This window comes from Phyllobates terribilis, unplaced genomic scaffold (assembly GCF_046119375.1).
Source record: "Phyllobates terribilis strain yellow unplaced genomic scaffold, ASM4611937v1 Scaffold_3__8_contigs__length_932513732, whole genome shotgun sequence".
Taxonomy (NCBI): Eukaryota; Metazoa; Chordata; class Amphibia; order Anura; family Dendrobatidae; genus Phyllobates; species Phyllobates terribilis.
This window is the reverse complement of record NW_027362763.1, coordinates 130,107,927-130,130,455: the sequence shown is the minus strand read 5'-3', so window position 1 is coordinate 130,130,455 and position 22,529 is coordinate 130,107,927. Positions and strand designations below refer to the sequence as shown.

At 41.4% G+C, this 22,529-nt stretch overlaps 1 protein-coding gene across 2 annotated transcripts in view; it reads right to left on the bottom strand.

The window, feature by feature from the left end:
- NBAS (NBAS subunit of NRZ tethering complex) overlaps positions 1-22,529 on the bottom strand; it is a 760,680-nt gene that overhangs the window by 231,591 nt on the left and 506,560 nt on the right. For both annotated transcript variants that reach the window (XM_073674140.1, XM_073674141.1), the window contains exons 42-43: positions 21,656-21,766; positions 5,163-5,413 (exon numbers count right to left, since the gene is read on the bottom strand). In XM_073674140.1, coding sequence (XP_073530241.1) covers positions 5,163-5,413; positions 21,656-21,766 — 362 coding nt within the window. The remainder of the gene's footprint in view (positions 1-5,162; positions 5,414-21,655; positions 21,767-22,529) is intronic.

Here is a 22,529-nt window from a genome sequence, read left to right as displayed (position 1 = left end):
GAAAACTTGATATAAGGAGGAGACATTGAAAAAGACAAGGACACCTCTGACATTTGACCAACTAGACTCACCTAATTCAAAAGCAAATGGCTCAACTAAGCTCGGTCGTGTCAAACCAGACAGCTCTACTAAATTTTTCCGCGCCAAAACAGGTTTTTTCTGTTTCCAAACCAGGTGCAGAGGGCCAAGCCAAAGCAGACAGCGCTGCCAAACCTGGTAGTGTCAAACCAGACTAAGATGACCGTGCCAAACCGGGTGCAGACATCAGTGACAAACCAGACAGTGCTGCTTAACTCGGCAGTGCCAAACTAAACAGCGCTGCTAAACTCGACAGTGCCAAACCAAATAGCGCAACTAAACTCAGTCTAGCCAAACCAAACAGCGCTGCTAAACTCGGCAGTGCCAAACCAAACAGCGCTGCTAAACTCGGCAGTGCCAAACCAAACGGCGCTGCTAAACTCGGCAGTGCCAAACTAAACAGCGCTGCTAAACTCGGCAGTGCCAACCAAACAGCGCTGCTAAACTCAGCAGTGCCAAAACAGGAGCAGACAGCCGTACCAAACCAGACATCGCTGCTAGACTCGGCCATGTCAAACCAGACAGCACTGCTAAACTCTGCTGTGCCAAACCAAACATCGTTGCTAAACTCGGCTGTGTAAAACCAGACATCGCTGCTAAACTCAGCAGTGCCAAACCAAACAGCGCTGTTAAACTCAGCCGTGCCATGCCAGACAGAACGGCTAAACTTGGCCGCGCAAAACCAGAGAGCGCTGCCAAACTCGGCCGTGCCAAACCGCATTCAGCTCTCCTACATCTAAAAGGTTTAGGTCAGGTAAATTAGAGCTACTCCGCTGTTAGTCATATGTCAAATTCAGCTCTGTAGGTCGGCGGTTGTTTAATGGCTGAGATTGTGTAATGTAAATGCAGCTTACAATCTTCACTGCCATATGACACACACAGCCCGGCAACATCTGGAATGTGCAAAAATAAACAGAAATGTGTTTCTTTCACAGTTAGATTCTGTTTTTAAAAGGGTTCGCAGCGACAGAAAAAAGATTCTGTGTCCTCGCTAGGTATTGCCCTTGGGACCAGGAGACGCTGTGTGTGTTACTGTAACAGGTAAGAAGCCAGATGTACCTGCCGTCTGCAACTTCACAAAAAGCCTCCAAAATGTCTCTACCAACACCGGAGGCTGAAGACGCAACACTTCATTATCACGTTCTGCTCAGGTAAGAAGAGACAATGGACCGGGAGAATACAGACTCCCACGTACAGGACTATTTTACAGTAGCAATCAAAATTATTCAGCTCCCATTGCAAAATTCGGTTTACTTGCAACATTTACAAACTTTCTGCCTGCAATAAACCTATAAAACAAGAACAATTTAAATACTTCAATAAAACTTACGCAACAAGTGGTTTCCCGAATTTCAGGATGCAGGTACATGTACTGCACATGTTAGGTGCGGTTGTGTGTGTGTGTTTGTGTGTGGAGCAGGCTCAGGAGCGGAGCCTGCTTCCCAAATGACCGGAGCTGGCTGTGTTATACCTTTAACAGCAGCGACTCGAGCTATCTAGTATTTAATTGGCAAGAACAGGGTGGTATGATGATGCGGCACCCATTAACCCCCTCCCAAAAAAGTGATCACTGGGAGCCTGCTGAAGATCCCTCATGGCTGCCATCTCTGTTACTTTGGGCTCAACATTTTGACCAGATACTGGAATACTTTAGTGTATAAAAAGATTGAACCCTAGAGAGAGTACGAATCGCAGGACCAGGCACATCTGTCACGTCATTGATCTGTGGCCACTGGACGGGAACCCAAGTTCAGTTTTTAGGTTATGGCTTTTGGAGAAATAAAAGGAAAAAAAAATAACTAACTGAGATGGGAAGGGTGATTATAGCAGTCTCAAAATTATTCAGCCCCATGAATAGAGGAAGACCTCATAAGGGCACAAAACTGAAAATCAGGTCTTGTCTCGAGCATTCATTAGTTGTATCGGGTGTGCTTAAGATGAAACACATCAAGTACCTGGACTGGCTAGGGGATTATTGACCGAAACCTTTGATGTTATGCTAGAAATATGTTCAAATGTCCAGTAGGTGCATCCTTTTTTGCAACAGTTTTGGGATAACAAAAACAGAAATAAAGTCATCCAGTATTGAATCCATTGATCTGAATGAGATGGAAATATCCTAACCTGACGACTGTTTGACTGCAATTTACCTGCAATCTGTTGCTGGATTAAAAAACATAGGCCCCCTTTCATCAAAGTGTTTACGCCTGAAAATTGGTGTAAAATACTTTGTAACGCCACAAAATTTTCATGCACAACAAATTAGAAATTTTGGCCATTTTTTTTTTTTTAGTTTCAAGCAGCTCTGCCACAAAGGAGAGAGCAGAGAAAGAGCTGGGGAGTGACGAGGCATGGCTACGCCTGCTGTTAAAATTAATTAAAACTGGGGGCATTTTTTACACCAGAAATGTTACTCTAATCTGCAACTGGAGTAGCATTTCCAGTGAAGAGCACACCACTGATAAGAGGTATTGAATTCATTAAGTGGCATGCACCTCTTGAATTCGATGCATTTTATTTCTGCATGCCCTTCATTAACACTGGTGTATGAAATGCCAGTCATAATGAATTGTGGCCTTGTCAGCACAACTTTTTAAGAATCATGCAGGATGGCCATCAGTTTTGTCATCCATTTGTTTTTCAGAGCAGCGCAATGCCAGAATACAAAGTGTAGAGTTGCATACAGGTGTTGTCACGGGTTTACCGTGACAGAGAGTGGCTAGAAGATAACAGTGTCTGATTTCACATACTACTGCACTGATTAGAAGCACTTCACCACCATATTAAACGATGTAGGTTTCTGATAGCAGTGCAGGGGTTAAACTGTTCAGTTGAGAGCTGCTAGAGCTTTCCTGCTTTGATGGCCTCAGCTGTTCAGTGTTGGCCACTCCTTTCTCCTATATATACTCGCCTCTGGTAATCAGGGATGCCAGTGTTCGTTTTATATTGCCAGGTGTGGAGTTGGAGGTTTTTGTTGAGGAGGAGTTTGGGGTGTTGATCCAAAGACTGTTGAGTGGTGATTTGTTTGCGTGCATATCCTCATACTCTCCTATTTCGTTGTTCCTTCCTTTTACTTCCTGGTGTTCCACTCTGTTGTTTGTGAGTGCATATTTGAATGACTGGTGTTTTCTTTTATCACTGTATGTCTTCCCTTGTTGGTGTATTCTTATATACAACTACTCCCCACTTCCATGGGTGGGGAAGGGGATAGATGAGGGCTGAATGGGGAGCTCAGCAGCGTACATGGCACCGGAGTCTTCACCATTAGAAGTAATCCAGGGAGCAGGGATAGCCAGGATGCCCCTAGCTTTAGGGATAGGGAAGGAGACCCTAGTCCCGTTTTTTTCAACCTACTGTCACGCGAGAGGTGTACTTAAGTAAAAATGGATTAATTACAAATGTATGAAAAACAGATGCAAAATAGAAACCAATGTGTCTACTTAAAAAAAAAAAAAAAGAAAAATGGATTGGTTTTAAAAACAGATCCATTCAAAACCAGAAATTTTGGTTTCCAGTTTCCATACATTTTAGCTTCTTTGGTAATTGATCTAGTTGTTACAAATACTGGATCTGTTACAAAAAGATGAAAACTGGACATTGGAACAGAGACCAAGTCAGGAGAGTGTTCCCAAAAGTTAACAGATAATTGCCTTGCATAAACAAGGAAAAGGATACAAGATACAAAGGCAGTGAATGCTCCTAGTAATACAGAGGGTAACAAAGTTCACAAATCCAGAGTTGAAGGATCACCAGCTACAGAAACCGGTGGAAGCAGAAACAGGAAGCTGTGTCCGGCGGCCACCAGACCCTTGTGGAGGTGAGTGGTAAAAAAAACCTCAGGTGACCACAAAAGACATGTAGCAAGATTTTGTGGCAGCAGGGACTGAGGTTTCAGTTTACACAGTTAGGTCTCGTTCAGACATCTGTTATTTTACTTGTAAGTGATTGAAATGACATCCGTGTGCTACCTGCGATAGTCACAAACCCATAGACTTATACGGGTCATTTTAATCAGTGAGTTGGATCAAAAGCACAGAACTCAGTGATTTTTTGTTGTGCACACTGTAAAAACAAAAACACAAACATTGGAACAGAACATAAGACTATAATTGCTGTATGTTCTGTTAAACACAAATGTCTGAAAAGAGGTCTAAAGCATGCACTAAATGCTGAAGGTTTCCATGTCTAAACTCCAAAATATATACCTATACTGACTTAAACGTACAAGAAAAGTTTGTCCCAATATGTTCAAAACCATACAAATAAGTCTCAGCAGTTTTGGAATTATGTTCCGTAGAGCAATTAAACAAAACTGGAACTTTTCAGGTCTATAAATCAGCACTATGTCTGGAGGAGAAGGAATGTATCATATATTGAAAATAACACCCTGCCTACAGTAAAGCATGATGATGGCTTGGTGATGCCTACAGTGAAGCATGGCGATGATGGCTGCAGTGAAGAATAGGGGTGGATTGTTGATGCCTACAGCAAAGCATGGAGGCGGCTCGGGGTGATGCCTATTGTGAAGTATGGTGGTGGCTCAGTGATTCCTATAGTGAAGCATGATGGCGGCTCGGTGATACCTACAGTGAAGCATGGTGGCGGCTCGGTGATGCCTACAGTGAAGCATGGTGGTGGCTCGGTGATGCCTACAGTGAAGCACAGTGGTGGCTCGGTGATGCCTACAGTGAAGCATCGTGGTGGATCTATACAGCCACACCACTAAGTTTCAGTAGTAAAAATGTTCTCAAAGGTTCCCTTTAAAATCATTTCACATTAAATATATAAATTCAAAGATAAGCAGTATAAAATAAAACAAAAAAACACCAAAACTCATCCCTATGGATAGACGGATACATCTGAAGTCATATAATCATGTATGAAAATATAACTCAGACCCAAGGTCAGTCCTCTAATTACCATGGAGCCTGAAATACATAGTAAATGGGCACACCAACTGGAGAGGTCACATTCTGTAGTGAACAGGCATGCATATGATATATATTTCATGCACTGACAGGGATGGCAGAGCAAGTATGCCACCTGTGCCAGCCGGACACACTGCTCAGCCAGCGCTGGATTACCTGATGCCACCGCCTTCAGCTTCTTCAGCAGTTTGATATGGGAGTCGGGCTTGATGATGTGCTTGATGTACGGCGAGCAGCCGCAGTTCTCCAGGAGAGTGAAGTAATACAGCAGTCTCTGGTGGTCTCTGCCCTCTATGGTGGGATACACGTACTTAGCCATGTGCTCATAAAAAGCTTCAGGGCTCGCTTTTAGGGTGTCATACAGGCTGAGGGACTTTGCTCGCGCCTCTATTTCTGTTGTAGACAATCTGTAAAGAATACATCACATATGAGAAATACATATACAACTCAACATCGAAATTGCAAGAAGGAAAAGTTGTGGAAATCACCAGGTGAAAGAAAAGTTGTCAGCAGGTTTTTGTTATGAAATCTGACAGCAGCATGATGATCTCAATGCTTCAGCATACAAAACCTGCTGGCCAATCCAACTTTGTGTGAACAGTTTGGGGAAGGCCATTTTCTGTTCCCCATGACTGTGCTATGTGTGTAAGGTCCATAAAGCCATGGTTGGGGGGAGTTTAGTGTGGAAGAACATGACCTCAACCCAATCCAAGACCTTAGGATGAGCAAGAACAGAGATTGTGAGCCTGGCCCTCTCCTACAACAGTCTCTGACCTCAAAAATGATCTTCTGGATGAAGGGGCAAACAATCCCGCAGACACCTCCAAAATCTTTTAGAAAGTCTTCCCAAAAGAGTAAGAGCTGTTATATTAGCAAAGGCACTGACTCCATATGAATGTCTATGGCTGTAGAATGGGACAGGTGGAAAATAGAGTCAGGGTCGCCAACCGTCCAGAAATTCCAGGACAGTCCGTAAGAATAGGTCACACTTTCTGCCCTATCCGTATAAAAAAAAATTGAAGGCATCTGATTTTTTTTTGAGGCTGAATAAACTTCTACAGATTATTTTGACTAATTTTCATCGTTTTACAGTTCACAGTGAATGTAGAATTACGGGCTGTAGACATGGATCACTTATAATCAATCATTTATTATGGGTTTTCCAAGGTGTCTGTAAAAAAAAATATTGTCTGCTCGTGATTTTTTGAGAAGTTGTCAACAAGAAATAAAAATTCAAGTGGGAACCATGTATGTAGGCGTCCAAGTACATTCGTCATACTATAGATATGAGAAGTACAGCCATTTCTCCCATATTCCTACACCTCGTAGGCTGCATTATTCTGCTACCATTACGAGCTGTCGTACATGGAGTGGATGTGAGGCTTCCTGTGACTTTATTCTTGCTGATTTACCAGGGAGAAAATAAAAGAACTTGTCAAAATAGTCATCTTCAGATGAGAACTAACAGCTCCGGCGATGCAGCTCTATCATCTCCTGCATCAGGAGAAATCTTTGAGTTAGGAGAATGCAGTCAACTATAGTGAAGATTTACCCACAAAACCACATAATGATATCGAGAAAAACACTGTCTTGCTCTGCTCCATCTGTTCAATCTCAGTCACTGAAATAGATCACAGGATCCCATGTTGTACAATGGGGAAAAAAAGTATTTAGTCAGCCATCAATTGTGCAAGTTCTCCCATTTAAAAAGATGAGAGGCCTGTAATTGACATCATAGGTCGACCTCAACTATGAGAGACAACATGAGAAAACAAATCCTGAAAATCACATTGTCTGATTTGGAAAGAATTTTTTTTCAAATTTTGGTGGAAAATAAGTATTTGGTCAAATACAAACAAGCAAGATTTCTGGCTCTCACAGACCTGTAACTTCTTCTCTAAGAGGCTCCTCTGTCCTCCACTCATTACCTGTAGTACTGGCTCCTCTGTCCTCCACTCATTACCTGTAGTACTGGCTCCTCTGTCCTCCACTCATTACCTGTAGTACTGACACCTGTTTGAACTTGTTATCAGTATAAAAGACATCTGTCCGCAACCTCAAACAGTCACACTCCAAACTCCACCATGGTGAAGACCAAAGAGCTGTCGAAGGACACCAGAAACAAAATTGTAGCCCTGCACCAGGCTGGGAAGACTGAATTTGCAATAGGCAAGCAGGTTGGTGTGAAGAAATCAACTGTGGGAGCAATAATTAGAAAATGGAAGACATACAAGACTACTGATAATCTCCCTCGATCTGGGGCGCCACACATTATCTCACCCCGTGGGGTCAAAATGATCTCAAGAATGGTGAGCAAAAATCCCAGAACCACACGGGGGGACCTAGTGAATGACTTGCAGAGAGCTGGGACCAACGTTACACAGGCTACCATCAGTAACACACTATGCCACCAGGGACTCAGATCCTGCAGTGCCAGACGTTCCCCCCTGCTTAAGCCATTAAATGTCCGTGACCGACTGAAATTTGCTAGAGAGCATTTGGATGATCCAGAAGAGTATTGGGAGAATGTCATATGGTCAGATGAAACCAAAGTACAACTGTTTGGTGGAAACACAACTCGTCAAGTTTGGAGGAGAAAGAATGCAGAGTTGCATCCAAAGAACACCAAACCTACTGTGAAGCATGGGGGTGGCAACATCATGCTTTGGGGCTGTTTCCCTGCCAAGGGACCAGGACGACTGATCCGTGTACATGAAAGAATGAATGGGGCCATATATCGTGAGATTTTGAGTGCAAACCTCCTTCCAACAGCAAGGGCTGATGAAAAGTCCAGAGCCTCTCACCTAGCCAAATCAGATCTCATACTTTGCACTGATGAGGGGCAATATCCCGAAACACCATGTCTGCAAATTGAGATTCTGGTTTGGCTTTTATCCTAAGTCATGTGGCAAGTCTCGTTAAAGGGTCGATATTGACTTTTAGAATTGCAATTTCCAATAAGTGACACTAGAGTTCTAGTCCTCTTCATCGCTAAAGAGGCAATTTGCATATTTAATTTCCCAGAGAAGGATGCATGGAGCATAAGCTTCCTCACTCAGACATGCCAGGCCAGACTTGTCAATCTCGACAAGGAAAAACATTACCCAGATCCCGGTCTTAAGCCACCTAGCCAAATTAAATTCCATACTTTGCACTAATGAGGGGCAACACTCTGAAGCACAATGACTGTAAAGTGAGATTCTGGTTTGGCTTTTATCGTAAGTCATGTGGCAGGGCCCATTAAAGGGTCGACATTGATTTTTTGGATTACTACTTCTAATAGGTGGAGCTAAAGTCCTAATCCTCATCCTCGCTGAAGAGGCAATTAGCATACATAGACTGTACTATAAAACATAATCTAACTTGAAGAAAGCAATTATTTTTATTTTCACCTATAGAAAAGAAGATCTCAGTGGTGAAAACTCGTCGAGACAAAACTAAAGATGTCCACTGTTTTTATTTTCTGTGCCATAATAATTTTTATTTTTAGAGCGCCAACATATTCCGCAGCACTTTACAATTTTAGGGGGGATTTATACAGACAATACAGAATAAGCATATCTCACATCGAAAGGAGGGCCCTGATAGCAAGCTTACAGTCTATGAGGAAGCTCGTGACATGCAGACGTGAGGGACGAGTCCAGCAACCAAGCAGGGCCCACACTCTTCCCCATGTGTTCGCCCAACCCCCGAGACATGCTTTCCATCTAGCGGTAATTGACTTTAAGATCTGGGATGCTTATGTACCATGCTTTTGTATTTGTAACTCTGACCACTGTATATGTATAACCTTGTGTATATAATAGATTGTTTAGTGAGCCCTTATGGCGATTAAATATATAATTTAATCTTGGGTTGGTCTTTTATCTCGAACCACGAACCTCACGTCTGTTGTCTGGTCAACGACACACTACGGGGCTGGTTTCTAGCCCGATATAAGTCTGTTATATCAAATAGGAACTGGTGGCAGTTCTATCCAGGTCGACAAGGCTCTGCTTCACTGGAGTAGTGAAAGAGCCTCTCAGGAGTGTGGGGCCATGGCAGCGTCCGAGTGGACCACCTTGTCCCACCCCGTGGTGCCTCTCTGTACCCGTGTGTGGACAGGAGGTGACGGTGTAGAACTGTGCCCATCTGACCTTACGCATCCTTGCGGGGGTCCGGAACGTCACGTTGGTGCAAAGGGTTAATCTGTATCACGTGCTCCGCCTGGCATAGTGTGACGTCAGGTGGGTGGCGGGATATGGATCCACCAGAAGAAGCGGCGTCAGCGGTATCCTGCGGGGCCCCCCGGGTGCCGTTTCTTCACCTTGTCGGCCATCACTAGTCCTCCATAGACCACCCTCACTCACTGGGATATCATTAGTTCTTTTTCCCCTTTAAATGATTCAAATGATGCTTTTCTTGAAACATTTCTGTGGATTTTTTCTCAAACATTACTTACCTAATCCAGGTATATTTTTATTTATTTTACTTGCTTATATAGTGGCAATAATTTCCATGCTGCTTTACATGATACTTCTTCTAGGTTTTCTAAAATGTTTTTATACCAGCCCAAGTTTACCTATTGATCAAGGACGCACAATATTAAAAATGGTTCCCCTGCTTTAATATAGGACGTCAAAAACTATATTGACATTCGGTTTATCTCTGGAATCATCTTCAAGTATAGAGAAATCCTCAGCTTTCATTGATCTAAGCGTGGGCAGAATTTATTATGAGAATAATTGGGTTCTCCAGTTCACAGTTATATTGAACTTGTTTTTTCAGGAGTTGCCCGTCATGAATGGAGTAAGAGTCGGGAAAAACACAATCCAGCAAGCTGAAAAAAGACATTTATGGGAACTGGTGACCAGAGAACCATTTGTCTATAAATGCTTTTAACTACAATATATAGCAATTTAAAGGGGTTGTTTACTACCTGGACAACACCTTCTTAAATCCCATATTCCCCTTTGTAAAATAAAAATACCTTAAACTAATTTCCCGTACAGGCATCCAGAGGTTGAGTTGACAATACTATGCCACGGGAGCCCTGTAACCAATCAGTAGTCGCAGTTGAGCTGCAACTTTCAAACTTCTATCGGAAGTCTGAGGTTTGTCTGAAGGAAGTGAGCACAGGAGCTCAATACAGGTCGCTGATTGGCTGCAGGGCTTGCATGACATAATTTAATTTGAACCTCAAAAGACTCAGCGCCACCAGCATCCAGAGGTTGAGTTGACATTGCTATGTCACGCAACCCCTGCAACCAATCAGTAGCTTCACATGGGCTGCAACTTTCAAACTTCTATCGGGAGTCTGATGTTCGTCTGAAGGAAGAGAGAGCATGGCAGCTCAATACAGGTCCCTGACTGGCTGCCGGGCTTCCATGACATAATTTCACATGAACCACAGGAGAACTTGCGCCAATATCGCTGGAAGTACGCAGGTACGGGAGGCGAGTATAATAAGCAAAATGAAAACTAGAAAAAACAGCAATAGGGGGGAAAAGGTATCAATCACAGAACAAAAAAAACACTAAAAACAACACTTCATCATATTATATATTTACGTTTTTCATTTATAATTTTTGTGCCATTTTTTGATTCTCTGATATTTTTAATGCATATGTAATAAAATGACATGTTTTTAGTGGGCTGCTTTTGGCTTGCGGTTCTAGAAATTTGCAGCAAAATGGCTGTCTGCATTCTAGCTCCTCCAGTTTCCATAGACTTTTATGAGCAACAATTGTCGTCACCTGAGAATCTGTCTAAACTGAAAACAGAATTTACCAATGAAATGAGAGTAAATGATCAGTCCAGGAGAAAGAAGCAGATTTATCTGATATTACAGTTTCACATGTACTGTTCATATATGGAAAAAAAATAACAAGAACGGCTTCTCTTTAGAGGAAATCTGTCACCCCACCTGAGAGCAGCAAGATTTAAAGGCACAAATTCTGATTCCAGTGATGTATCACTTAGTTTATTGGGTGCTGCAATTTTAACTAAAAACTTTTAATTTGCTGCAGATCTAGCAGATATTTGAATGCGGAGCCCTGTAAAACCCCGAACATCTATTAAAAGCTCGGTTCGGGTACCAGAACAGTAACTGAACCCGGACCTCATTCACTTGAATGGGGGAAGGGGGGGGGGGGGCGAACATCCGTAGTTTCCCATGCTGTCATCTGCGTTACAGCGTGGGAAACACGATAAGATCGTTACCACCGTGCAGCGGGATCACACTGTCAGCGTGAGCCCGCAGCTGAGCCTGTGACCTGCAGTAAAAAGCTCATCACTGGTCACAGGAGTCGGCTGATGAGAGTACTACTCCCATCAGCCTATGCCTGCGGTCACTGATAACAGCGAGAGTGGGCGCCACTGATAGGAGTAGTCATCAGCTGGCATTAGTGCTCAAAGTAAAGAAAGAATAAAAAAGTTAAAATGAATAAATAAATATTGAAATTAAAAATAAAAAGACAGTTAAAAAAATTACAGTTGTGGGCTGATATTAATAGCCAGGGAAGGAGCCATGGATACTAGCCCCCTGCGAGGCTAATAACATAAGCCTTCAGCCTCCCCGGAAATGGCGCATTAATGAGATGCGCCAAATCTGGCGCTTAGCCTCAGCTTTTCCCCCCAGCCCTGGTGCAGTGGCAAGTGGGGTACATAGGGTTGGGGTTCATGTCTGCTTGTATTGGCAGTTGACATGAAGCCCATGGGTTAGTAATGGAGAGGTGTCTACAAGACACACCCATTACTAACCCCATAGTAAAAGTTTGTAAAAGACACAGCATGTAAAAAAATCCTTTACTTGAAATAATAGTCCACACGGTTTCACACATATATTTCAAGATAAAAAAGGACAGTTATACTCAACTAATGCCTAATCCCTGAAGCCATTGTCCCCTGTAAAAAAAACAATATCCCTCACCTGTCCCAAGTGATGAAATAATCCATACTGTCCCACAACAATCCAGATGACTTGTAGAGCAGTAACTGATGTGATTGCTCTACACGACAGCAGGCTACACACTGACACAGGCACAGTGTGTAGTGCTGAGCTGCCATGAGAAAGTTCACAGGAGTTCATCAGCTGATAAACCCTGGTGACCACATTTACGGCACCGCCGCTGCGTGAAAACTTTCTCATGCAGCAGCAGTGCCATAAGTGAGATCACCGGAGTTCACCAGCTAATGAACTCCTGTGAAATCTCTCACGGCAGCTCAGAGCTACACACTGCCCGTGTCAGTGCGTAGCCAGCTGCCGGGGAAAGCAGTCAGTGATCTGGATCGTTGTGGGACAGTATGGATTACGGCGGATAGGTATTATAGTGGTTTGTTATATTTTTCTCTTTTACAGGTGACGTGGGCATCAGGATTAGGCATTAAGGTGAGTATTATAGTGTTTTTTTATTTTTTACAGGAGACAAGGGCTCCAGGGATTAGGCATAACTTTTTTATGTTTTTTATTGTTATTTCAATATTTATTTATTAATTGTAACTTTTTTTAAATTTTTTTTATTTCTTTACTTGGAGCACAGGTGCCGGCTGATGTCTACTCCCACCAGCAGCGCCTGCTCTTCGCTGTTATCAGTAACAGCAGGCGTAGGTTGATGGGAGTAGTAATCTCATCAGCCGACACCTGTGACCAGCAGTAAGCTTTTTACCGCAGTTCACAGGCTCAGCTGCAGGATCACGCTGACATCTGACAGCGTGATCCTACAGAGCTCTGATCGGTGGTAAAGATCTTACGGCCGATCAGATCTCCTGTTTCCAAGTCACAGCACGGAAAACACCCTATGTTTAGGGTGCCAAACCTGAACAGTAAGAAGGACTTCCTGAGGAAGTCAGTGTTCGGTTTCCGTGCCCGAACACTAGATGTTTGGTACAGACCCTGAACTTTACTGTTTGGGTTCGGCCATCTCTATCCATCGTTCAACAAACAATTTTAAGCTAAATTTTAAGTGGCATGGCAATTTCCAATTTAGATCTTTCTTCGAGAAGTAGAGGACTTGGGGCAATGATTCATGATGGTTAGGCATTTGGAATGGGCATTGTGTGTTAGATGTGGAAGATTGAGCCTCAGAAGTGAAGCGTTAATTAAATATTTAGGAAATAAAACTGATTTACTTGAAGGGTAGTAGCACTTATTGATTCCTGTACAAAGATTCTGCACAGCTCTACATAGCAATACTTTCTAAGAATACGATTTACTGGGTCATGTGTTATACTAAAGGAAGGGGAGCAGCCGGCAGTCAGGTTTCAGTACGCGAGTCCTAAAATACATTTTTCCAGCGATACACCCTTTGATCCTCTTTACGCGCTTCATACTTCAGTATTTAAAATATGACAAGTATTATGAAAGTTTCATTCTGCACTAACAGCACACATATAATGTGATCAATACTGAAAATCTTTGCAACGTTTAACATTATTTTGCTTGCAGCAGGCACGCGTCTAATTTCAGGTAACCTAACATTTTAAGGCTTTCAAATCAAAATTTTAATGCAGAAAAAGCAATTTATCAGACTTCTTACTGCTTTGGCCCCAATTCATAATTATAGCTCTTAATTAGTGGCTTTAGTGTTGGCGCTGTATTCTCTATTAGTTTTGCACCATTTTTTAAGTTGTTTCCCTTTTAAAGGGGTTGCCCAGGCTTGGTGTTCAAGTATGCAATCACTCTACGTCACTGCAGACTTGTGAATCCTTACAGCTCGCACAGTACACAAAGTCAGGATTCTCTCCCATTTGCATACTTTCGGCCACATTCCGACTAGACGTGTCCGGCCTTGCTCATTTCATTTGTATTGGGCCGGGCTGTGCAAGTTTAGTCAGCACGTGTCTACGTGTATGCAAATTGCATACTTGTAGTCACGTGCCTGCCCACTCTCCGTGCCGTTGAATCCTGACAGCACGCGCACTGCACGCTGTAATGATTCTCAAGTCTGCAGTCAACCACTTTAAGTCTTTTTTTTTTTTATTATTTTTCCTCAACATCTTTGCTGATCAAGATATCTAGATTTATTTATTTTTTTTAGATAGACATATGAAATGTAACTTTTTAAAATGTCACATTTTCTGATACTAGTCCCTGGCTGGAGAAAACTTTTTGGCAGATTTTTATTTTGTTGCAGTTGAAGACTGACATTTTAAAAAATTGTGTGACTTTTTGTGCTAAAAAGCTGCAAAAAAGCAAAAATAAAGAGCATTTTTTTATGTGCAATATTCATGAACCATGTGCGCCCTTTTGAAAAATTTGGGGCAAAAAAGTCAACAAATACCACCAGGCTAAAAGAAAAAAAGTAAATAAAAGCGACTTAAAGGGTTGTCCAGGTCTGGGGTACAAGTCTACAGTCACTCTGTGTGCCTGGACAACCCCTTTAAAAAAAAAAAAAAATAGGGCGACTTGGGACCTTTTGGTCTACACCTATGATGCAGGTTTATGCGTCTCCATGATAACAAATATCAAACAAACTTTGTACAGTCTGATTCTGTAGTCATTCACACCTCAAGTACATCTGGCATATTAGATGGAGGCAGAGGACAGATAGATGGGAGCAAGATTTGCAGGATCAGAGTACACAGGGTCTTGTTGTGTTGTCTGTTACTACAGAGACACATTAGACTGTCGAACGGCTGTGGATACAGAAAAACAGGAGATATAAATGATGACTATTTGCAAAATTGCTTCATTTTTAATCGTCGCTGCCTAGAAAAAAAGACAAAAGTGTGGATGTTAAAGTGTACAGAACGCTAAAATTGATGGCCTTTCCATTGTATATTATATCAATGGGGGTCCTCTTCAATATTCGTCGGGTTGCAGTCTGCTTTGTGCTTTCCTGTGTTGTACATTTCATAGCAGCGGTACAAGCTGTGCCGCCATTCACTTGAATAGGATCATGCCGTAGCACCTTGCATCGGCGCAAAGAAAAGTATGGTGAAAGTACGTAGAAACCAGCCGACAATCAAGTGCAAGCAATGAAGAGGCTGCAGCACGAGCTCCTCAGTCTCTTCGACCAGCTGAGAGTCAAACCACCACTGATTTAAAGGTATGTTCACACCAGGCGCTATTGAAGTGTTTTTTTATGCATGGTATTTGGTGTGTAAAATAAGCAGCGTTTTCCAGTACTAGCATAATCAATGCAAACGCAACATAACCGAATAGTGGAGGCTCTCTATCTCTAGAAGGTTAAATATTCCTCCACAAAATGGCTGACAGCATCATCTCCAAGAGCTGAGAGAACGGTCGACTAAACTGAACTGCCACTGAGATTACAGAAAACCAAGCCGCGTTCCTCCCTTGTCATAATACCTTTGGCATTTTGGAAAGTTAAGACACCATAAATATCCCGTTTCGAACCTTCTACTAATGAGAGCGAGAGAGGAACCAACCATTTCCCTGCCAAAAGCAGCCAAGCAGTTGTTCTCTGGAGGACCCACGATCTGCGCCGGGGTTGTATAAATCTCTTTGAATCACGGCTTTTCTTAGGATGTCACAAATGTCATTTCATTTTCTCATTTATATATTTCCATCTCTAAAAGGAAATGGATTCCCCTGGGGCCCTGAGGTACGTGATGATGAAGTGTTCATTCCTACTGTATACGAGCAACGCGTTTTGATTTAAGTGTAATTCTTCCGAGGATCCATGAGAGCCAATCTTTTAAAAAAAAGTAGTTTAATGGATGTTGAATCCCGGTAATTTTTCCTGATTAAATTATGCTTAGCATTCCGGCAATGAGATAGTCTTCCACTTCCACTTCAGTAATATTACTGTGCGAGAATGACCATTTGGACATCTACAGAGGAAATAACAAGTATGAAGACCCGGCAGCTATCTGTGAACATGGGAACGAGTCTGAAGACCAATATTCTTCATTAATCCAAATCCATAGAGACCACTCTCTTTTCTAGTCCTTTGTCTTATAATGACTAAATCACAGACGTCCTTGGTAAGGGTTGACTAAGCCATGGGAAGCAAAAGCTTGTTGAACGTGGTAGTACTGTCCAAAAAATCAAACTATGAGTAGGGGGAAGTGAAAATAATGTCATTTAGCTGTAAAATTTATTGATGAACTGACTGAAAAAAAAAGGAAGAGTGGCCTTGATGGCTTCAAAGTCCAAACACGGATGTTTCCCTGATCATTCACCATGGATATTGGAGTCATTGAAAGAGCAGGTAACCTTCATCAGTAAAGGTAAGGCGAAAAAGTATAGAAAAAAATAGTCTGATTTTCATCCAGAAATAATGGATGATGTCTCATCTGTATTGTCATCAGTTTTTATACATTATTAGTTATTAAAATATACAAGGTTAAATTAAGTTTCGTATGTTCAAGAATTGCAATGTATCCGTAAAAACCAAATGTTATATAGTTGATGGGTTCAGTTTTATTTTCACACCCAAAGACTTGACAAGGCGAGTCTCATCCAAAATACGGAGAAGACTAGTACAAAGGACACAAGTACGAAAGGCATTTACCTAGTATTTTATTATTTTTTGTGGTGGTGGTGTGTGGTTGGGTTTGTTCCTGGAATTTTTTCATAAATAAAATTAGGAATTTTATGAAAGAACCTGATGCTGGATTTCTCTTCTTCCTTATATCCTGAGGCACCTCAGTTTCCGAGCACTGGATCTCCATTTGGGTGAGCTGATTTAGAGGGTTCCCTTTCTCTTTTTACTTGGAGATTAGTGGATGTTGCGATTTCTTTCATGTGGACATTTGGTCCATGAAAAAATAAAAAAAAGTCACCGGAACAGCCGTACCGAATAACAAACGATTGCTGTGTGAATTTAGCTTGAGAGCAATTTTTAACAGTTTTTTTAAATATTTTTTAGGTACCTTAAAGGGGGTTTATCTAGGACTATTTATCGTTATTTCTGCTGGGCAAAGAATTAACAAGAAAGTTGCAAACTACCTACCTGTTGTGTCCAGCGCCAATCTCTGTCGGCACAGAGCGGTCTCAGACCACTCCGTCCGACGATTCAGAATGTTCCGTTGACGTCTCTTCTGCTTTGCTCTGTTGACGGGGTGTGACTGCAGGGAGTCGGCTGTCAATCAGCAGTCACACGCCCCCTTGACAGAGCAGCACAGTAGAAGAAGAGCTGCTCTGTTGACGTGGATCAGCTGAAAGTCGACAGGAGTGACCGGTGACTGCTCTGACCCGATGCTGGGAATAACAAGCAGGTAGTTGACTGATAGCAGTTACCTGCCTGTTCATTTTTAGGACCATAGTAAAAAAAAAATAAAGTAGTCCTGGACAACTCTTAATTGTCTGCATATTGGCAGGGTCTGATTCCACTCATAAGACCACTAAGCAGTCTGCACCTTAGGAGGCAGGAGGGCACAGCTCGCGTAGAGAACAGATGAGCGTGAATCAATATATAAATTCAATAGAAAGTCATAGGCTCCTGCCTCCCGAGCTATCTGGCTAAAAATATAAAACTAATGAAAAAAACACTGGTAAAAGTTTACTCTTTAAAAGGTATAAAGTTCCACCTTTAGGAACAGAATGGACACTACCATTTTCCAGTCTTGTATCTGAAAGATTATTTTACGTCTACGCCAGTGCCTTGGCCAGTTGTCGCCGTGACCCAGTTGGGGTAATTCTTTTTTGGCAGGAATGACCATCTGATGATCTCTGCAGAAGTCACATTTTCTGGCTTAACAACATAACCTTGTTCTTTTGTGGTTATTGTAATTTCATAAAAATCTGAATACTATTGTCATTTGGTATGAACTTGATCACCGGTGAGGCCTAGGTGCCACCATGTTCTGCATAGAAGGTGCCCTAATAAAAAAAAAAATCTTCAAAAGCCTTTCTTGATATCATGACTACTACTTTTGTCATCGATCCAATACTGAAGCTTGAAAACTCCATTGGCGTTAGTCGTGTAGTATTTTACAAGGGTCCTACAAGATGTCAATATCCCAATATATTATAGTTAACTGTTTAATTTGAATATATATCAAAATAATCCATTTGCAGGATTTGAAGCCCCGTGGATGTCCTTTAACAGCTTGTCTTACAAATCAATCTGTTGCTGAAAGAATATCAAAGGAGGTTCTCACTGACATGATTCGGGGGTGTTTGAGCTGAGAAGGTCTTCATCTGCTCAGTAGGTGCCTATCTTCCACACCTTTGTACCAGTCATGGGTGGAGAAGTTCGTCTTGGGACATGTTTTTTTCCGAAAAGCAACAAGTCGTGAACAGACCATCTCATCTGTAGATCATTTATTCAAAGAAAATGGCAGATGCATATTCCCCCTCGATAATTCCAGTTGGCAAGGAACATGGCCAACTTATGAGCAACGATCGAGGCAGAAAGAGTGATAGAACAGTGGACGGGGAGGAGAGGGCCAAATATTTGCCTTTGAAAATAACTGAGAAGCAAGCGGCATCTGTGATATATCTGCAAGAATTCCTCTACGTTAACGGGAGCAAAGAAACAAGACGCTGACAAAAAAAAAATCAGAAGATAGAAATGGAAGCTGTGGGTGAAGAAAAAACAAAAAAACACAAGAGGGAGCACGAAAAATAAGAAAATGGACAGTGTAACTAGGATAGGCTAGGCTAAGTCGGCATGATTTACACACGGGTTAACCTCATAAGACAGGAACAGATATAGCAATGATCTGCAAAAATCTTACCCTCGGAGAATGATACCAGATATTAGATGAAGGGGGACGCAAGAAAGAAAGAGAAGTTAAACAGAACCTGACAAGTTCTTTCCAAAGTGCCAGCGTTGAGAAGTCAAGCTTTGTAGTCACATGCAAATTAGCCTGGAAGTGCATTGGGGGCGTGTTGATACACTGAGTAAAATTGACACGCCCCCAATTCACTTCCAGGCCAATTTGCATGCGACTATAAAGCTCGATTCCTCAACGCTAGCACATGGGATTACCATAAAACAATGTAAGAAACCGAACAGCTCACCACACCTGTAATGGGGACATCCTAGGTGCTCGGCAGCTTGAGCAGAGCTTGTCAATATAATCCAGTAAGAGAAAAAACAGCACTCCACTGACGCGTTTCACAAGAAAACTTCCTTATTCAGAGCTACTTCCGAAGCGCGTCAGATGTTTGAAGAACTATGTTGAGTGGTTTTATCACGTATGGAAAAAGGTTTGTCAACAAGGATGGAGTGCTGATTTTTCTCTTACTGGATTACTACAAAACAGGTAATTTTATTCTTGTACTAGGAACTATACAGTTATACAAGTTGCAGTAAATACATCATTCTGACAGAGTCCCATCAAAAGAGCAGTGTAATGGAAGAAACCTTTAAAAAAAAAAAAACACTGTGGCAGTGATTAAATTTCTATGCCTGGAAACCATCATGATAAGTCAGTTTAAAGATGGGCTCGGCTCACAACCAGAAGGTTTTTGTGCGTTTTTCTTTTTTTTTTTGTACTAAAGGGAGAAGTATAACTGACAGCTTTATATTACTTCGCTTCTTCCCTTTCGAAAGAAAAGGGCAAGTCCCAAATTTTACAGAGCTGCAGAATCAGAACCATCCAAAATAATGGAGAAGAAAAATATATATATTTTTTATTTATTTTAGCAGGGACAATCATCATTGCTGAGATTACTGGAGATGTCAATTGGCTATTTTGCACATTGGAGAAAACTGATTAAGTTACATTTATAATAATTCCGGCATAATTTGCACCAAAAAACTGTCTAACATCACTAGTACAAGGGGTGTCACTTTACTGAAGACAGGTGTGGTTTGTCAGGAATGGGCGTGATCTTGCATTTAACACTATGGACCAAAAATTGCACCAAAATTTTGGCACAAAGCAAGCCAACTAATAGGTAGAATAAACTTAAGACTGGACAGTCTGAAAATATAACATTTACCAAACAGAATGAACCACATTGCTAAATCTGCCCCTATGTGTCTAACTTGTGGCTTCTAGAGCAGTGTTTCTCAACTCCAGTCTTCAGGACCACCCAACAGATCAGGTTTTCAGGATCTCCTTAAGTGTTGAACAGGCGAGAGAAACTGTGGCATTTTTTGGTGTCTTGATAATAATTCCATCACCTGTGCAATACTAAGGAGATCTTGAAAACCTGATGTGTTGTGGGGTCCTGAGGATTGGAGTTGAGAAACACTGTTCTAGAGGTTTACCATTACATTGTAGGTCTTTAGAAAGTTCCTTCTGTTTTTCGGTTTGTCCTCTTCAGTTTCCTTTAGGCCCCAAAAGAAGACTTTCACCATCTTAGTATCAAGAAATAATCAGATTGTCTGAAAATCTGTAACTTAAAGGGGTATTCCCATCTCCAAGATCCTATCCCAATATGTAGTAGGTGTAATAATAATATTAGCAAATACATCCAATTAGAAATGCAGCCTGATTAATGGAGCAGCGGCTATAGGGAGAAAATGAAGTTATATCCTCCCTGTAGCAGTTGTTCTCTTCCAATCATGGTGCAGTGCAGGAGGCGAAGCACGATGTAATCCTTCCTCTGCACTTTGATTTACAAACTAAACTTTTTCCCTGCAGCCGCTGCTCCAGTAGACAACACTCTTGTAGAGTTTTTACTCCTTACCAGTACAAAGTAAGGTCCAGGTTGCCTATGTGAGATGCCTTTAAAGAGGATCTATCACCGGGTCAAGAGTGACCAGTGTTTGCTCTAATTTTATTCCCATTGCTCTGCTGAAATTCTTTTTGTTCCCTTTACAATCTGCCATACCGATTCATGAGATCGTTTTTTTTTTTTTAAATTGTAGTGCTAATTTTAATGGTCTTTACCGTGGATGATAGGGTAATTATACAGAGCATACTAAAGACACGCCCCCAGAAAATGATGTGTGCACCGCCCCCTTGGCAAAGACCCTTAAAAAAATGAGCACTAAATAAAAAGGTTCATACAATACAGACCAAAAGTTTGGACACAACTCATTTAAAGATTTTTCTGTATTTTCATGACTATGAAAATTGTACATTCACACTGAAGGCATCAAAACTATGAATTAACACATGTGGAATTATATACTTAACAAAAAAGTGTGAAACAAATGAAAATATGTCTTATATTCTAGGTTCTTCAAAGTAGCCACCTTTTGCTTTGATGACTGCTTTGCAGGTATATGATCAATCATTCGTGCAAACATTCAACATGTTGCACCATGCTGCACCTTACGTTTCCACGAGAGGAATACGCAGCCGACTTGTATGCAGAAAATCCACTGCATATTATAGTAGCAGAATTTTAAATGAGATTTCACGACATTAATTCGCAGAAAATCCGCCATAAAATTGACCAGGGACCCTTAATTAAAAAAATATGAAGCAAGTCAATGCAACACAGAGGGCGAGAAGTGCAGCTTAAAAATTACACAGTCAGTTTACTTTTTTTTTGCACAGTTTGGAGCCTATTCATTAAGCTTTACTTGCCATTTAAAGGGTGTGAAAAAGTAGCACATTTTTGCACAAAACATAGTTGCACAAAAATATTATAACTTTTGTCGTTTTTATGCTAGAAACCTTAAAAGGGTCACATTTCGGGCCGGGAGTAAAGCTGATCTGCAGTCTGTTGCAATCGACATACAGCTATGGATGTGAACAGAGAAAGTAACATGAAAGTCATCTAAAACAGTAGATCGATAGGTCACTCACAATAATCGCCATAGAAGATATGAAATATAAAAGGAAATACGCACCCACTGTCACAGAACAAGTACTCCAAATGTGTCATGTAAACCTCCCATAAAGGCACTTTGTAGCGCTGAGCCAGGGAAAGGGAAATCTTGTACACGTTCTCTTCTAGAGTCCTGAACAAAGGAAAAAGGAAAGACATTAAGTGTGTGAAATTCCACAGAACCCAACAATAATACAATAAGATCATAAGCTCCCTCTAGTGGTGGCTTCAGACAGACAGATTATTTTTTCTAAGGGATTCTCTGCCAAGAAAGAAAGAGAAAGAAAGAAAGAGAGAAAGAAAGAAAGAAAGAAAGAAAGAGAGAAAGAAAGAAAGAGAGAAAGAAAGAAAGAGAGAAAGAAAGAAAGAGATAAAGAAAGAAAGAGATAAAGAAAGAGAGAAAGAAAGAGAAAGAAAGAGAGAAAGAGAAAGAAAGAAAGAAAGAAAGAAAGAAAGAGAGAAAGAGAAATAAAAAGATAAAGAAAGAAGGAAAAAGGGAGAGAGAGAGAAAGAAAGAAAGAAAATGGAAAAAAAATACATGAAGAAAGAAAATAACATTGTAAACAAAAAAAGCCCAAATACTTTTCATTAACAAATCATAGTAATTGCGCCTATGGAGGTCTCATGTACAGCTTTATGGAATCAATGTCACTCTAAAAATAAAAAATAATCACTCTAGAATTAAAATGTTGGCTATGAGAACAGAAACCGAGAATGTTTGGCCGGGAGCCTGTGAGCATGTGCAGTAGGGAGATCCGCTGCTGTAACCTGCAGAGCATATATATCCTGTACTGTGAAGCTATATCCAGATCACAGCAGCATTCGTCCTACCGCACATGCTCACAGTCCCATTCTAGGATAGGATACTGTTTCTATTTCCAATAACATTTTCTTTT